At 39.8% G+C, this 17,706-nt stretch overlaps 1 protein-coding gene across 1 annotated transcript in view; it reads left to right on the top strand.

The window, feature by feature from the left end:
- The window catches only part of GPC4 (glypican 4), a 107,788-nt gene that overhangs the window by 78,911 nt on the left and 11,171 nt on the right, over positions 1 to 17,706 (top strand). The window contains exon 3 of the mRNA XM_043896045.1: positions 7,287 to 7,678. Coding sequence (XP_043751980.1) covers positions 7,287 to 7,678 — 392 coding nt within the window. The remainder of the gene's footprint in view (positions 1 to 7,286; positions 7,679 to 17,706) is intronic.

Here is a 17,706-nt window from a genome sequence, read left to right as displayed (position 1 = left end):
GTCTAAATGTCCCATAGTGATTACATTATGATTTGCCCATATAGTGTCATAGTATGCAGTTGCTAAAAATGATATTTCTGGAAGCTTTTTAATCACATCGGAAGTGCTAACCATACAGTGTTACGTGAGAACAGGGTATAAATACAGTATGACTTCAACCGTGTGACAACACATTCCTTCATAGAAAAGACAGGAAAGAAATTCAATAAACCATTGTTCTCTCAATGGTGGGATTATGGGTAATTTTTATTTTCTTCATACCTTGCCATATTTTCCACATTGCTACAACTTCAAAGCAATAGTTTGTAGGAAAAAACAGTATTTTTTAACAAAAAATGTAAGAACTGCTTTGGTGTTTTGCCACTTTTGGGTTATTTTCAGCATCATGATACTCACTGTAGACAATTAGGAAAAAGTAGAAAAAAATGTGTTGAAGCATTTAAGTTGGATGAATATGATAAGGGAAAAAGTCATTTTTGAAAGCATGAGGTGGATTACTTTTCTGATTATGTCACTGCAAAATTGGAATGAACAAAATTGAGAATCATTGAAAAGCATCATGCTGAGTCCCCAATATCCCACTATCACCATTGTATACCTCATCTTTTTTTGGTCAGGTAGATAATGTGTATATGTACATAGAAATCAGAATCATAACTGATTATGTTACTGTGCATCCTCATTTTTCATTTCATATTAGATCATGAACAGATAGACCATATATGAGGCTTGTGTATAAAAGATGTCATATAATAGATAGACATGGAGGTTAGTATATGGAGTACTTGAAACACTACTCCAGCCTCTTTCTTTTCTTTTCTTTTTTTTTGGTTGGAGGTTTCTTAAACCTGCCCCCATGGGCCCTTCTCAGCGAGAAGGATATAGCTGTGCTAAGGTGACTTGGCTAGCTGGTGCTGGGAGGATCATTACTAGAAATGGAACAAGGTCCAGGGGAAGGGCTTACAGCTCTGAGCCTTGTGTCCTGGGCCAAGTTACCCCGGGGAGAGAGAAAGGAAAGGAGCTTTAGCATTCAACATGCATTAACTACTGAAAGCAACCTTGGGAAGAAAGGGCTGCTCCTACTGTGGCTGGATCCCCCAGCCCCTTTCATATGTTAACAGCCCCTAATAAGGGCCGCAGCTGGCAATGGCCTTGTCATCCTAGGAGAGGTCCATTGTTGGGCGATAGCTGATGAACATTAGTCAAGTACAAGTCCTTTTAGTGCACCATGCCCTCACTAGCAGGCACTCCTGAGGAGGGAGATTATGCCAAGCTGGAGGACAGTGCCTGTTAAAAACTGAACATGGATTTGGCCAGAAAAGCAAGACAGAGGAGATAGTCAGAAGCCAAAGTTTCAGTTTGGTTTGGTCAGTGAAATGCTTGTTTAATCTGCCCCCTCCCGCCTCCATTTGTAGATGCCTGTGTTAGCTGTTCTTCATCAAATACTTAAGATCTTGGGTGAAAGCATGGATAGCTATAATTCTCTGAGTTTTCTTAACTGTGAGAAGTATGATTTGTAGCATTTACCAGAAGGTTTCTTTCTCAGGAATTTTGTGGATGTGGTAACTTACTGTTTGCACACCACACCAGGGCTGTGAAATAAGGCCTTTACAGTAAAAAGGAAATTAATCCTTATATGTAAAAGGCAGCTTCCTAATAACATAAATACAAGGGGGTAATTTATAGCACCAAGCAAATGGATTGAATAGAAAGGGCTCCCAGTCTCTTCAGGTCACGGGTTAATTCTAGAATGCATTCTAACTCATTAATCAATAGCCGGTCCATTGTTTATAAAGTAGTAACTAATGGCATTTAATAGCAGAACTGAAGGCCTTTTGACCCATTTCAAGAATTTTGAATGTTTATTTGATGCAAGACAAGTGGCAGTGGATAGAAGTTCCAAAAGCACACGATGTTCTTTTTGTAAAGGACAGGATATTTACATAGAAAACTTTTATATGGAAAAGTTTTGCCTTTTCACTCTGGTAGTTTTTCCCATCTTGAATGGGTACTACTGACAAGAAGAATAATCACGTTTAAAAAAAGGAATAATCACATGTTAAGGGTGGAAAATAGTCCCAGTCTCCCAGTCTCTTAGCTCAACCCTTGCACTGAGCTGCTTCTGGCAAAGAACATAGGTGAACTACATGGGGGTGGGGCATTGACCTACTGTTTCTGAATTCCTAATTTTCCTTTCCCTAACTCTTTGCCTTGATCTTTTTGTGTTGGGTTAACCAAAAAATTTATTCAGGTCTCTCCATACTGTCTTGCAGGAAAACCTGAATGACCTTTTTGGCCAATGCAATATATATATGTGTGTGCTATATATGATATTCTGTTGTAATATCATATGTAATCTCTTCCTTGGATTTCTCCATCCCGTGTTTTTCACTCAGGAGTTGCTCCACTCTTGTGGATGTCTGGGACATTTTACAGCATTGGAAGCTACAGCCATTAAGCATCTTTTATCTTTGGCTAAATTGTTCCCAGTTTTATAAGGTCTTGGGTCTTAACTGTTCTCCAGCAGCTTTGGCTTAATTTATGTTCCCCCAAGATCGATAATATTTGACTCTGCCAAGAAAGATAAAAACCAGCCTTGAAAGTTTTTTTTTAAATGATTGTAGATATAAAGAAACTCTAAAGGTGACAATATCATTTCATATATCACGAATGGTGTCCATTTATTGAGCAGCTATTATGTGCGAGGCATGATCCATAATGAGGGGAGCAGTGATAGTCCCATTTAATGGAGGAAGAAGCAACAGGCTCGCTGAGGTTTAGATCTTCTGTCCCATCAAGGTCACACAGCTCATAAATGAGAGGTCTCATGCCTTTCCCGCTGTGTGATGTTGCTTTAGATCCTGGCACGTTACACTGTTTATTTCCATTCCTGTGTTAAGTGGTCATTCATGAGCCCTAGGTGTAGCAGCTGTTTGATCCTTAGAACATAAACCCTTAAGCCCCCAAACTGAAAATTGAAGGAGAAATAAACCCTGATCAGAGACGCCATATTTCTCAAATGCTTATAAACTGTCTCCTCTCTGACTCTTCTTTCAGACACCAATAGCATCACTTAAAACTGACTCCCTGAGCAGCATTTTTCATGAACATAAGCAGTTCCTACAAGGGAGATTGGATTTCCAATTAATTCAGCTTCTGATTGTGGTGGAACTCTGGTTGACACTGCCCCTGACTGGTTCTGTTTTAGCCACCAGCTGTCGTATAATTGGCTTTAGGCATAATGTTTATGAAAGAATTATTGCTAGGTATCTCAGGCCCTCACGGTTTTTCTTCGGGAGTTAAGATCTGATTTGAATAATGGGGTAGAAAGTAGAGATGAGCTTTGCAACAATGAATGAAGTTGCTATTGATGGCTGGGGACTATGTCCTGAATGTCTAGTTTGTGTTTGGTACCCCACTGTAGAAGGAAATGTAGGAAGAGAGGGGGATGGAGATGTGAAGGAATCTACAAGAACATATGAGAGCTGCCCGTTAGGTAAGAGGAACAGATGCAAAAGCTTTCCTCCCCGCTTTTTTCCTTACAGCAAATTGTTATGCTTTGATTGTATGCTTTGATGGTATTGTACCTAATTGGTATGGATTTTAGAATCTAAATTATATCTGCCATCCTTAAAAGATCTCTTTGAGACAAAAAACATAGGTGGAATAGTCCCATTTACCAGGCTGATAAGAACATGTCTGGGGCTTCCCAGGTGGTGTTAGTGACAAAGAACCCGTCTGCCAATGCAGGAGACATAAGAGGTGCAGGTTCGATCCCTGGGTCAGGAAGATTCCCTGAAGGACACCGCAACCCACTCCAGTATTCTTGCCTAAAGAATCCCTTGGACAGAGGAGCCTGGTGGGGCTCCTCCATGGGGTCTCAAAGAGTCAAGCACGACTAAAACGACTGAGCAAGAACATGTCTAAGGAAGGACCCCTGGTGGTCCAGTGGCTAAGACTTCACACTAACAATCCTGCATTTGATCTCTGGTCAGGGAACTCGATTCCACATGTTCCATCTAAAGAGCCGACATACCACAACTAAGAGCAAACACGGCCAGATAAAAACTAAATATTTTTTTTAAAAAAGAACACATCTAAGGAGAAATGAGGTTGAGTCTCTTGGATCACTTGACTTTTGTTCTGTTGACTTCATAGGTGAGAAATAGATGAATATTAAAAAAAAAAACTTGCTATATGAAATGAAAGATTAAGGATTTTATAGATGTTTTAAAAATCTCTGGTGCCTCCATAAAACCATGTGCAGAAAGTAGCAGGATAGTAAAGGTGAATTGGATGGAGAAAATTCATCTTCCTAGAAATTTTCATCACAGTCTGCTTGGGCAGGAATGTTAAGATGCATGGCAAAACCATGTGCTTTGCTTTGAGCACATAGCAACCACTTGGTACATACTTGTCAAATTGCATAGTTTGGAGAGATCAAATTATCAGATTTCTAACTCCTTATATCAGTGTTATAGTATTTCTATATATAATCCATTCAGCCTTTATATTTGCAAGTTATGGCCACACTAAAGAATTTTTTAAAATGTGAAGAAAAGGAAATCAATTTTCTGAATGGTTAAATGAATTAGAGCCTAATATGTATGTAGCACCAAACTAAACTCTGAAAAATATAAGCTAACATCACACACACATGCACATGCACACACACACACACAAAACCTTCCTAGACAGAATTTGAGTCCTGGGAAATAAAGTCCATTGTGGTATTAGGTAGAGAACATGCTGTGGTAAAATCAGATCCGTTCTCCATTGGATCATTGATCTTGTACCTCAGTGTAGCTATATAAAAATATCTACACTGACCCACAGGCTTTTGACTCAAATGAGGAAGTCTTGAGAATGTTTTATTTTTACCATAAAATTTTCAGTGTCTTAGTGATTCTTTGACCTCGAACACTTTTAAGCCTAAAAAAATAAACTCTGGCCTTTCATAGTAGTATTCAGTTAAAACCAAGCTATCCATTCCATTCTGCCCCCACGTTTAAAAAGAGCATTCATTAGAAATGTGAGTATTCAGCATTATTTAATGAGTCATGAGAGCACAAGTCAAATCATTCTCAACTTCCCATTTCTACAGTAAATGATGTGTGCCAATTTTATGAGCAATATAGTAAAAATCCAGTATAGGGAAGGACCTATGCTTGTCTTTGCCATCCACTCTTTTGGATGGTTGAAATATTAGTACCACTGGGTTGACACAAGTTTTCCATATTGCTATCAGTGACCAGGCTTTATTTTTCCAGTATGTGAGAGCCAGCACCACTTGGCAAAGGATGCTGGTTACTCAAGGACGGTATGGCAAGTGGACCAGCTGACGTTTAATGTCTTTTCTCACCCCAACTTTCCCCAACTTTGAAGTCTTAGAAAAATGCTACCTCCATCCTGACTCTTAGTTTCAGGATACTTCCACATAAGGAAATTCACCCCCAACCACCTTCAAGAAATGACCCCCAAGAATGCAATAAAAAAAGCGAAAACCCAATTTATTGGAAATGTATTTTCTTCTAATTAAAGCATTAACCCTTACCCTGAATGCTTCACATTCAGCACAGTTCTTGAGCTGGTGATGACTGCTAGTGAGAGGCAAAATGGGACAAGTTTCATTGAGAGTCTTTTTTTTTTAATTGATTTATTTTTTAATTGAAGGATAATTGCTCTACAGAATTTTGTTGTTCTCTGTCACACCTCAACATGAATCAGCCATATGTCCCCCACTTCTTGAACCCCCCCTCCCATCTCCCTCCCCCTCCCAGCCCTCATTGAGAGTCTTGATTCTCAAACTGCAGGGTGTAGCAGAGTCCCAGATGGCTGCCCCCTCCCCCCGGGGTTTCTGATCCAGTAGGTTTAAAGTGGGATCCAGGAACTTGTGACCCAGTGATGTCAGTGCATGTCTAGACCATGGGACCACAGTTGAGAACCATTTGGGATCTTGCCGAGAACGAGAGTCCTTCCCAGGTACCTGATAGCTGTAACTCTTTTCGTATGGTTCCCCTAGCTCCTTCTGTACTTTATGTCCTTTCAGGGGGAGAATTTTGGTAAAAATGCCAGGCTGTACAGTATAATGGGGATCTCCCTTTCCCTCACTGAAGAAAACCCAGGAAATAAAAGGCAAACAGTAGAGAAGGGTTTTGTAGTGCCATTGCACTTTGATAAGCTCACTAATGTTCTTCTGGCTTTGAAGGAGTTGTCTTATTTTTCTTTCTGCTCCACGTTCACTTGGAGGCAGCTTCTTTCTTGATGCAGTCCTTACATTTTGCTTTGGTATTTATTACATTTCCTGCTTATAAAAGTGATACCATGAGGTGTTTATTTTTATACCAGACATAGATTCTTTCAGAATGATTAATGTTGCAGAAGACTGTTAACTCCTCTTTTCAGTGAACTTCCTGAGAAAAGATTCAGGAGAAACTAATTTACTATTTGTATTTAAGAGATTAAGTCTTTAACATTTAGGCTGTGGGAGTGTGTGATGGCCAAAAAGTAAATCTGGGAAGGGGTATTCTTTTTTCCCTATTTATTTTCCTGTGTTACCTTGTAAATATACCAGATCTGTGGTTGAATCTGTTATGCATTTCATTTCTGTCTTTCTGGACTGGAAAGAATCTCCTGGTGTTACTGTATGAATCCTTTAGGAACCCAAGGCCACCTTGGTTACCCCAGTTTATACTGATGTCACAGGGAATACCTGAGAACTTCTTTTCTTGCTTATGTGGGGTGTTTCATTATGTTTCTTGGCCTCAAGCATTTCCCAGGCAGTTTTCTTATATGTCATGTAGATGTAAGAAGGAGAAAGGCGGTTAAAATCATATCTAAGTAAACAGCACATCTTGAAAACACCTGTCCTGGTGTCAGGTTACAATGAGGAGGCCTTATTCACTTCGGTTTAGATTCTTACAGTAAAAAGTTCAGGGAAACTTTACGTGTTCATTTTTGTCCAGTGTTCATTTTTGTCCAGGTTTTATTTACCTTGTGACTGACTGAGAAAAGGAGGGAGGGAGGGAGACAGTTTTATATTGAGTCCTGAGAAATTATTGGTTTAAAGTTTCTTTTTTTATGTAAGTGTCTTTGTGACATAGGTTTCCTTTCATTGACAAACTATCAGAGATGCCAAATTCCCCCCAAAGAAATCCACCCTATATACAAGCATGTTTTCCAATTTAATATCAGGACTTTTTTTTTTTCCAGTTTGCAGATTTATCTGAAAAGCACTCCCATTATTTAATTATTGAGAACCCTTTCCGTTTTGGTTTTGTGTCTAGAATTCTTCAAAGAACTACTTGAAAATGCGGAAAAATCCCTGAATGACATGTTTGTGAAGACATACGGCCACTTGTACATGCAGAATTCTGAGCTTTTTAAAGATCTCTTCGAAGAGTTGAAGCGCTACTACGTGGCAGGGAATGTGAACCTGGAAGAAATGCTGAATGACTTCTGGGCCCGCCTCCTGGAGCGCATGTTTCGCCTGGTGAACTCCCAGTACCACTTCACAGATGAATATCTAGAGTGCGTGAGCAAGTACACAGAGCAGCTGAAGCCCTTTGGAGATGTCCCTCGGAAACTGAAGCTCCAGGTCACTCGTGCGTTTGTGGCAGCCCGCACTTTTGCTCAGGGCTTAGCAGTTGCAAGAGATGTAGTGAGCAAAGTCTCAGTGGTAAGTACTGTTTACATTCTATGTTATTGTTTTGTTTCATGTTAAAAAACAGTCATCTTTTCTTTCTCTCCCCTCTTCTCACCTACCCTTTGTCCTGATACATGAGCATTGTATCGCTATAAACAATACAGTGATGAACATCTTCATATATTGTCATCATTCTTTTAATGGTTTCCTTGGTAGCCATTCTTAGAAATGTGCACTACATGCTCTTGACTTAATGGCTTTGCAGAATTATCAGGAAAGAGAATGAAATTGTAGTTTGCAGGAAAGAACAGATGCAATGAACCATGTTTTCCTCATTTGTAAATTACAAGAATCAGATGAGACCAGTATTTTTCACGTTGTTCTTTAGAGCCAGCTAAGGGGGTACCTCAGGGGCCTCCTTGATAGGAGACAAGGGAGATGCAGACTTAGTGGACAAGATTCTGCATCCGTGCCTTTACCTCCTGGCTGCCCTAGGAAACCTTTGCTCTCAGTTTTATGTAGTAGGGTTTTTTGGTTGGTTGGGTTTTGTTTGTGTATTTTTTTTTTTTTGGCTGCACCAAGTGGAGTCTTCATTCCCCAACCAGGGATCAAATCCATGACCCCTGCAACTGGAAGCATGGAGGCTTAACCACTGGACCACCAGGAAAATCCCTGTAGTAGGATTTTGAGCAAGATTTCAAGGAGGGAAAAATTCTATGCCTCCTTCACCCACCCCCTCCCCACGGTGAAATTTGAAAACGTTTTGAAGGCCTTTCTGCCTCTACCTTTCTGTGACTCAGTGCCAGTGAAGACAGACTATTCCAGAGCAAAGTTATCTGTGTAGGACTGATCTTAGTGCTATTACCATCAGACCTTCAAAGGATCATACCCAGACAACATGGGCAGACCAGGATACATGGCCCCCCTGATTATAGAGGAAACTTAATTTAATAGAGTGAAGATAAAGAATTATGTATTGTGAAAATTAGGTGCTTATCAGATGTTTTGTTTTAGCGTTGTATGGTGTATTAATTGATTGGTTGCATTCATTTTTACAGTTATGTGTGTTCACTTTCCCAGCCATAAAATGACAGGAAACAATTCTTTATAGCACGTTGTTCACTCCTTTCCCTCCTGATATTTTCATCATAAATTGCAAAAAAAAAAAGGAAATGTTGGGGCATAGGAGAGTTGGGTGGGAGCAAGTAGGGAGATGATGGTTATAATTAAAGGAATAGCCTGGTTCCTGAAATTCTGCCCACCCCAGCACCCATTATTAATTTTGGAGATGCTTATGTCAGAGCCCCTAAACAATGCATAGTGAATCCAGATCAAAGTTATTGACATCATAGTTCCCCTCACACATCTGCCCTCTTTCAGCAATTCCTTGCATTTATCCTAAGCTGAGTAGCCAGTAAGGCACTGCTGTGTGATTTTGAATGTCTGTGTGCACGTGCATGTGCATGCCAGAGAGAAAAGCAAGGACTAGAAAACCCTTTGCAAGTGTTTCAAAGTGGTTTCTTTACATTAACCTCCCCCTTCTCTTTGAGTTTATTCCTGTGAAGAAGGACCAGGCTGACACAAGCCCGCTGTGGTGTTGGCCTCACTTGGCAAGGTTGGGGCCCCTTAGAGAACTGAGATTCCAGAATCCCTAACTGGAGGAGGAAGGTGGCGGTCAGAACAAGGAAGCAGGTTAGAAGCTTGAGGGCTAGAAGGCTAGTCTTCGTCACGCCACCTCCCAGAGGAGAGAGAAATGAACACTTGCAGCTTCCCTGTGTTGCATTTGTCTTGACATAGTTTTCAGAATTAACTGTGGGCAATCAGTAAGACTGACCATTACCCCCTACTTACCTATGCAGTAAACAGTATGTGACCCAAAAAGAAATAATCACAATTTCCAATGTTGCTTTTGATATTAATTTTTTTAAGCAAGAAAGAAATTTCTGTGTACCTTAGTTTTGAAAAGTTGTTTAAGAAAGTTACTTTTCAAATACGACCCTAGATTTTTTTCAGAATTGATCCCTATTCTGTATTCTCATGTCTGCCTGAGAGATATTTGCATTATTTTGTGAGGATGCAGTGAATACAAGCTGTAGAGCTCAATTTACTTTGAGTAAAACATTATTTGCCAATTGTTTAGTGGAAAATACTGTTATGACTTAAAACATTTTTTATTAAAATATAGTTTATTTCCAATGTTTCTCATGTACAACCAAGTGATTCAGGTATATATATATATGTACATACACATACACATATTTTTCATATTCTTTTCCATTATGATTTATCCCAGGATTTGAATATAGTTCCTTGTGCTAGACAGTAAGATCTTGTTGTTTATCTATTATATATAGTAGTGTGTATCTGTTAATCCCAAACTCTTAATTTCTCCCTCCCCCATTCCCTTTTCCCTTTGCTAAGCATAATTTTGTTTTCTATGAGTCTGTTTCTGTTTTATAAATATGTTCATTTGCATCATCTTTTAGATTCTACGTATAGATACTACCATATGGCATTTGTCTTACTGTCTGACATACTTTACTTAACATGACACTCTCTAGCTCCATCCATGTTGCTGCAAATGGCATTATTTCATTCTTTTTTATAACAGAATAGTATTCCATTGAACAGGTACCACATGTTCTTTATCGATTTGTCTGTTGATGGGCATTTAGGTTGCTGCCACGTCATGGCTATTGTAAATGATACTGCTATGAACATTGGAGTACCTGTATTTTTTCAAATTAGAGTTTTTGCCATAAATAAGCCAAGGAATGAGATTGCAAGATCATGTGGTAACTGTTTTTGGTTTTGTAAGGAACCTCCATATGGGGCTTCCCTGATAGCTCAGTTGGGAAAGAATCCGCCTGCAGTGCAAGAGACCTGGGTTCGATCCCTGGGTTGGGAAGATCTCCTGGAGAAGGGAACGGCTACCCACCCCAGTATTCTGGCCTGGAGAATTCCACGGACTCTATAGTCCGCGGGGTTGTAAAGGGTCGGACACAACTGAGCGACTTTCACTTTCACTTTCCATATGGTTCTTCATAGTGGCTGTACCAATTTACACTTGCACCAGCAATGTAGTGGGGTTCCTTTTTCTCCACATCCTCTCCAGCATTTATTATTTGTAGACTTTTTAATGATGGCCAATCTGACTGGACTGAGGTGGTACCTTATTATAGTTTTGATTTGCATTTCTCTCAACAATTATTGAAGGTGAGCATCTTTTCGTGTGCTTATTGGCCATCTATGTGTCTTGCTTAGAGAAATGTGATTATTCTAAATGTTATGCTTATATTTAGAAACCTTAAAAAAATAATATTTTGCTTCACTACTGAGCATCTTCTCAACCTAAGGACTGACTTGAAATCAAACTCTTCAACTAGGTTGAGTTGTATCTAAATTATGTAATAATAAGACACTCAAATATGAAATCAGTTTCTAAAACTGCCAAAACACAAATTATGTAAAAATCTATCATCTATGTAATGTTTCTTTTTAGAAGGTTGTAATTTCATTACATTTGTTTTTGGACTATGACTACCAGTTCAACAGAGATTTTAATTTAAGGTGTAGTGTGTATTTAAAATTGAAGATGTTGAAGAAACTACATTTGATTAATAAAATAAGTAAGCTCTAACAGTTTGGGGACTCAGGGAATATTTTTTCATATAGATTCCCACCCCTGCTAACTGTTATCCGATTGTACTTTACAAGTGGACTAGAACAACCCAAGAAGTAAATATTTCCTTCTTTTAGTATCCAGTAGAATTAATTACCTTTTTAAAGAGACCCACCTCACCCATTTCATCTAACAAGAGGTTTGTAAAGTCAAATATGAAGACCATTGCAGTCTTGGGGCTAGTTATTGCTTACTTAACTCAGAGATGTTCCCACTTTCTCTTCATGAACATATGCCCTGCTTTTCCAGTTTACTTGAGCAACAAAAGGGTTGCGGTTATGTGTTGAGCAATGATTTGATTGTCACTAAGCCTTTTAAAGGCCATTAGCACCAGCAGGCTTAACTGATGGCAAGAGAAGTCACTTCTTACAGTATACTTGCCTTGCTTCAGTTTTTCTGGGCACAGACATCCAGAGATTTCAGCTTACTCCATTGAGCTTTGCAATTCAAACTGCAGAAAAGTTCCTTTAATTAGGAACAGATGGTTCAAGAATACCCCGGTGCTCCACATCTTTGTATTACTTATTCCGTCTTTACTTGTCATGGTTCATGATACATTTCTTATTTACCTGCTTGCAGCAGCAGTTTTGCCTGGAAGGATGAAGTCTGTTGTGGTCTTTCAAAAATGCACAAGTGGTTACATGCACCATGAAAATCAATAGCTCCTATGCCAAAGAGAGTTGCATTCTCATGGTTTCAATTAACACTGACATAATGGGGCTATGTCTACACCCCCACCCCAAACCACGGGGACTATAATTAGAAATCAGTGCCTTAGCATTGTGATGTCTAAATTACTATCCTGCCTTGAAAACGAGATCCATTGATCCCTCTTCATTTCTGTCGATTTGCAATGCACCAACACCTACAAGAGTACTATACAAACTATTTTTCCATTTTCCCAAATTGTTATAAATGTCTATTTTTAAAATGAGCAATACAAAAAAGCTTTTAAGTGTACATATATATTGAGCCCTTAAGATTCTTTTTCAGTCACAGTCTTAAAGACTAGAATTGCAAAGAGGAAGGAGGGATGTATATATATTCTCTACACTATAATACATACAGAGGTAGAGATGAGGAAGGTAGGGGTATGGGAAGTGTCACAGAGTGAAGATTCTCAAAATGGTAATAGAGCCTTTTACAAGGGGGAAATACAAGGATGCTTCAATTTAATCACTAAGTTGTGTCTGACTCTTTGTGACCCCATGGACTATAGCCTGCCAGGCTCCTCTGTCCATGGGATTCTCCAGGCAAGATTCCTGGAGTAGGTTGCCATTTCCTTCTCCAGGGAATCTTCCAGACCCCGGAATTGAACCTGCATCTCCTGCCTGGCAGGCGGATTCTTTAACCACTGAGCCACCTGGGAAGCCCCTTGACTTATTGTTAACAAGTCTAACTAAAAACACAACAACACTTATTTTCAAGCATTTCTGTAGTTGCAGTTTTACCTACCATGTGGCCTAAATACTCTTGAATGGATTCTAGCTTATTTCATGCTTTTTGTTACATCTTTGAAATTCTACTATTAGGGAAATAGGAGCATCTTCACCTTCTTTCTTTGCACGTGTGTGTATTGAATCCAAAACTAGTTGGGAAATTGTTGAATAAACCCTTCACATCTCACGGCGTGTTTGGGTTCCCCATCTTTTTCTTTAACCATAATTTGGAAAACGATTTCCTGTTATTTTTATTTGGTGCTTATGTTACCAAGCAACAGATAAAAATCTAGACCCTTTCTGTTTGTTCAGTACTATTGGCAGCACAGGGGAAAAAATGTTGTAGTGAATGTATGTTAGGAACTGGAAGAAACTAGGAGGAAATGTGTTTTTAACTTGAGTGCCGCATGTTGACTGCCATCACTGTGTAATGTGGCTGAAGGCTCGTTCTGAATTACTGAAATGAAATCCAGGCTGTGTGAAGAGCTCGGCTCCAGCATTTCTCTTTTTTCAGGCGGCTTGCAGTAGTTTTTAATGTGGTGTTTTGAAAATGCAGGTTATTTGGTAGAAAGTCCTGATCTATATTAAGAGAATCTTTGCAGAGAAAAGGACATTTCTGCAAAAAGCTTTTTATAGCAGAAATGGCGTGCAGATGTCATGTTAAATATATATTCTGAGGAAGGTAGGAACGAGTATTGTCAAGAGTCTTTACTAGTTAAAAAGGGAAATGAGGATCCCCCTGCCCCACCCTGACGGACTTTTACCATAAAACAAACTAGCAGCTAAGATCTAAATGCTTGTTTATCTTACCATTTAGAAACACCTTAGTCTTGAGGGGCTTCCCTGGTAGCTCTGTTGATAAAGAATCCACCTGCAATGCAGGAGACCCTGGTTTGATTCCTGGGTCGGGAAGATCTCCTGGAGAAGGGGTGGGCCACCCACTCCCATATCCCTGGGCTTCCCTGGTGGCTCAGACAGTCAAGAATCTGCCTGCAGTGTGGGAGACCCGGGTTTGATCCCCTGGCGGAGGATATGACACCCCACTCCAGTATTCTTGCCTAGAGAATCCTCATGGACAGAGGAGCCTGGTGGGCTACAGTCCATGGGGTCACAAAGAGTCAGACACGACTGAGTGAGTAAGCACAGCATAGTCAGTCTTGAGGATTTCATAAGGCTTCTAAATTGGCTATTAATATATTGTCATTATGCTCAGTAGCTCAAATTGATTTTGATTTGCATTAATAAATATTGAGTCCAGATGATGTTCCCTTTCTATCTTTTAGGTCCCCCAAAGTAAACAGACTAAGCCATCCCATTCGTCTATAAATAATGTCCAAAACTTCTTCTTATGCTCAGCCAGTAAAGAATCCACCTGCAATGTGGGAGACCTGGGTTCGATCTGAGGGTTGGGAAGATCCCCTGGAGAAGGGCATGGCAACCCACTCCAGTATTCTTGCGTGGAGAATCTGCATGAAAAGAGGAGTCTGATGGGCTACAGCCCATGGGGTCACAAAGAGTCGGACACGACTGAGCGACTAAGCACATGCAAATAACATGTCATGTTCTAGTAGAGACCGATCATCTCTGCTACATTTGGCTGCTAGTTTTTCAAAATGTGAAAACTTTGGCAAAATATATATTATTTTTGGTTTTGTTCAAGTAGCTTCTTTTCTCTCCATGTCTACCAGTGTTTACTTGAGCTTTTGAGTTCTTTGTATCTCTACGGCTGGTGAATATTTTCTTTCTCACCCTGTAGCACCTTGAAGCATTCTGAAGATACAGCATTGAGTGCATGAGTCATTAATCTTTGTTAAAAACTATGTCATCTCATCCATAGTGTCCAGTCATACACTGTTCCATGTAGAACAGTTGCATCCTAACTTGCTCTCCCACCTTAAAAGCTGGTGAATAAATTTGAAGGCTGCAAATTCTCATTAGAATATATCCAGCCCCAGAGCTGAGATAGTCACTGTGTGTGGATACCCTATGCTAAATCATGGAGCTGTGGAGAAGGGCCAGCCCCATGGGCTTCCCTCAAGGTTCCTATGTAATCTGTTACTCAAAAGATACACATTAAGGAAATTCAATGTACCTGCTCCCAGACAAAACTGCCCGAGTTCAAATCTTGGCCATTTACTGGAAGATCTTGCGTCTATTCCTTAACCTCTTTGGGCCTCTGCTTCCTCGTCTGTGAAATGAGATGATAATATTCATCTCCTATGATTATTTTGAATCTTAAATGAGTTAATACGCATAAAGTACTTTGAATGGAACCTGGCACACATAGTAAGTACTCAATATCATATAAATCTGTGAAATCCAATAAAAGGTGTCAGAAAATGAATTCTGACATTGAAGAAAATATTTTTCTCTTGAATGTTTACACCTCAATCTTCATGATCATGGTGGTTTAGTTGCTAAAGTGCTGTCTGACTCTTTGTGACCCCGTGGACTGTAGCCTGTCAGGCTCCTCTGTCCATGGGATTCTCCAGGCAAGAATAGTGGAGTGGGTTGCCATTTCCTTCTCCAGGGGATCTTCTGACCCAGGGATTGAACCCAGGTCCTCCTGCATTGCAGGCAGATCTTTACCAACTAAGCTACGAGGGAAGTCCAACATAGAAATTGAATTAACCATTCTCTCTGAGACCTTTAACCCATTCTTTATGTAAATAGTTCAGAGCAGGAAGAGAGGAGTGTATAGTTTTCCTGTTCTTTCCAAATATCATTTTGAGAAATAACTATTAACTGCTAAGAGAGGTCTGAAATATCTGACTTTTATAAAAGCCATCATGACTAACTCCCACCCAACTCCTACCCCAGCCCCAGGGAATCTGGAAGCCACAGGTGGACCCAAGAGACCCTTCTAAATAAAAATAAAACATATCAAATGTTAGTCAAGAGCTGTGACCCAAAGGAATAATCAGATTGATCATTTTAAGTGGCATGCCATGCCATAGAGAATCAGTACATAAGTGAGGATTAAAGAAAGATCTTAGAGTATGGTTACCCCTTTTGTTAATCCCCACGTGGCATGATCTACCACTCAGCCTTGGGTCTTATGGAGTAAATTACTTCAGTAAGTAAGTTCTTTGGGGACTTCAGAGGAGTAATTGATTTTGAGTGTTATAAGGGAGTAGAATGTGAATGAAGTTGATTTTATATTCAAAATTAATAAATCCCCAGAACAAAGTATGACTTAGTCCACTGTTAAATCTGCCTATGGGTGAAAGGTTTGCCCTTGGAATCTTGGCAAGACCATTGAGAGCTTGTAAGGGAGCATGGTAGTCCAGAGTCAAAAAGTAGAGCTTGTCCTTGTACTCTGGATTCACCATCCTGAGCTTGGTCAGGTCAGTGAGAGTGGGGACCCAGCACCTGAGGGGGGGTGGTTTTATCACTTCTTCTGGGGGCACTTCTTTTGGGGGAATGAGCATTGCAGGGGATCCCTGTTTCTGTAGTTCTCATGACTGTTTTAAAAGCCTTTGTCTTTTACTGGGGCCTCATCCCACACAAGGGGTTTATTTCCCAGGTTCTGAATTCCCTTCATGTAGAATACTGCATGGTGGTCTCAGTAGTGGTTGGAAGACGAAAGACAGATTTTCTCTAACTTTGGTGTTTCAAATGTCCGTTCTCATCCTAGCTTTCTTATAATTTCCCCGTCTGTCTTCTCAGTCTGGTATTTAGTGTTTCCATAGCATGTTATAGCTGAGTTACTTGTGATCATTTTTAGTAGTTACAGAACAAATCATGTGCAGAACATGAGCCAGTACTTAAAGTATGAAATGGAAAACCTCTGCCAAACCCAGCTTCATAATCTTCCTTTCATAAAACTCTACTGTGTCACTTGGTTTGATCTCTCTTTTTAAAACTTCAGCCTCCATCAGCCTATTTAAGGAAAGGATAGTACTACAAGGCCTACTGCCTAAATGATTTAGCTTATAGTTGAACCAAGGATACAGTGAACCCATCCTAGAGTTAAAAAAGAAAGAAGGGGAAAAGGACCTCTTTGACCAAAGTGTTTCTTGAGCACGGTTATGGAGTTTAAATTTTTGCCTATTTTCTAATAGTCTATACCATTTTGAAATTTCTTTTGTGTTTTCTATAGTCTAGAAATTCCTACTTGCCTTGCTACCTAATCAGAAATGCATTCCAGAAAAATCTCTGGCCCATAGTAGGTGCCCAGTAACTACTTGTTGACATTTTAACTCTTTTTACATTGTTTTCTGCTACAAGTCCTTTTTTTCCTAATAAGCATTGTAATGAAAAAATGTCATGCACTAGCCTGCTTTTCACAAGACATTTTTTTATAATAACTCTTTACCTCTCCAAAATCCAGTCATTTTAGCAGTCTCACCAGTGTGGAACCTAATTAAAGATCAGAAAACAAGCAATGTTTAACATTTAAGTTTCATATTATTTTCTTTAAAGAGGCAGCGGCACATGACAGATGTGGGAAATGATTTCAGTGTTTGCTAAGGTGCAGTGCTAGAGTCAGATGCAGCGAAGTGGCTGTCCACAAGTCAATTGTTCTCTCTGGCTTTGGTTTTTTCATCTATTAAATGTGAGAGCTGTACTCAGTTATCTCTAGGGTCTCTCCCAACTCTAAGACTTCTATGATTCTCTGACCACCTCCTCTCCTCCCTCCAGGCTTGTTTGTTCCTCTGTCAAATGAGAGGGTGAGAAAGTATCAAAGTCCTAAGTCTCTGTAACTTTAAAGGCATGCTCTTGTTTTCTTGTCCAGAAAACCTAGCTTTCCAGCATGGCAATTCCTTAAGGGTATTGGTTAGCCAAGATTTTACTGTACATTAATACGTGGTTAAAAGGACCCATTTAGTGCCTAGGAAAACATTTGGCACTGGTTAAAACTGTGGAAAAGTCCTAATTCTTCCTAGGGAGCCTTGACTTCAGTGTATACAGTTACATCCTGTTGGACAGTCGTCCCC

Source organism: Cervus elaphus, chromosome X, assembly GCF_910594005.1.
Source record: "Cervus elaphus chromosome X, mCerEla1.1, whole genome shotgun sequence".
Lineage (NCBI taxonomy): Eukaryota > Metazoa > Chordata > Mammalia > Artiodactyla > Cervidae > Cervus > Cervus elaphus.
The sequence above is the reverse complement of the archived record's forward strand: the minus strand, read 5'-3'. Positions and strand labels throughout refer to the sequence as shown.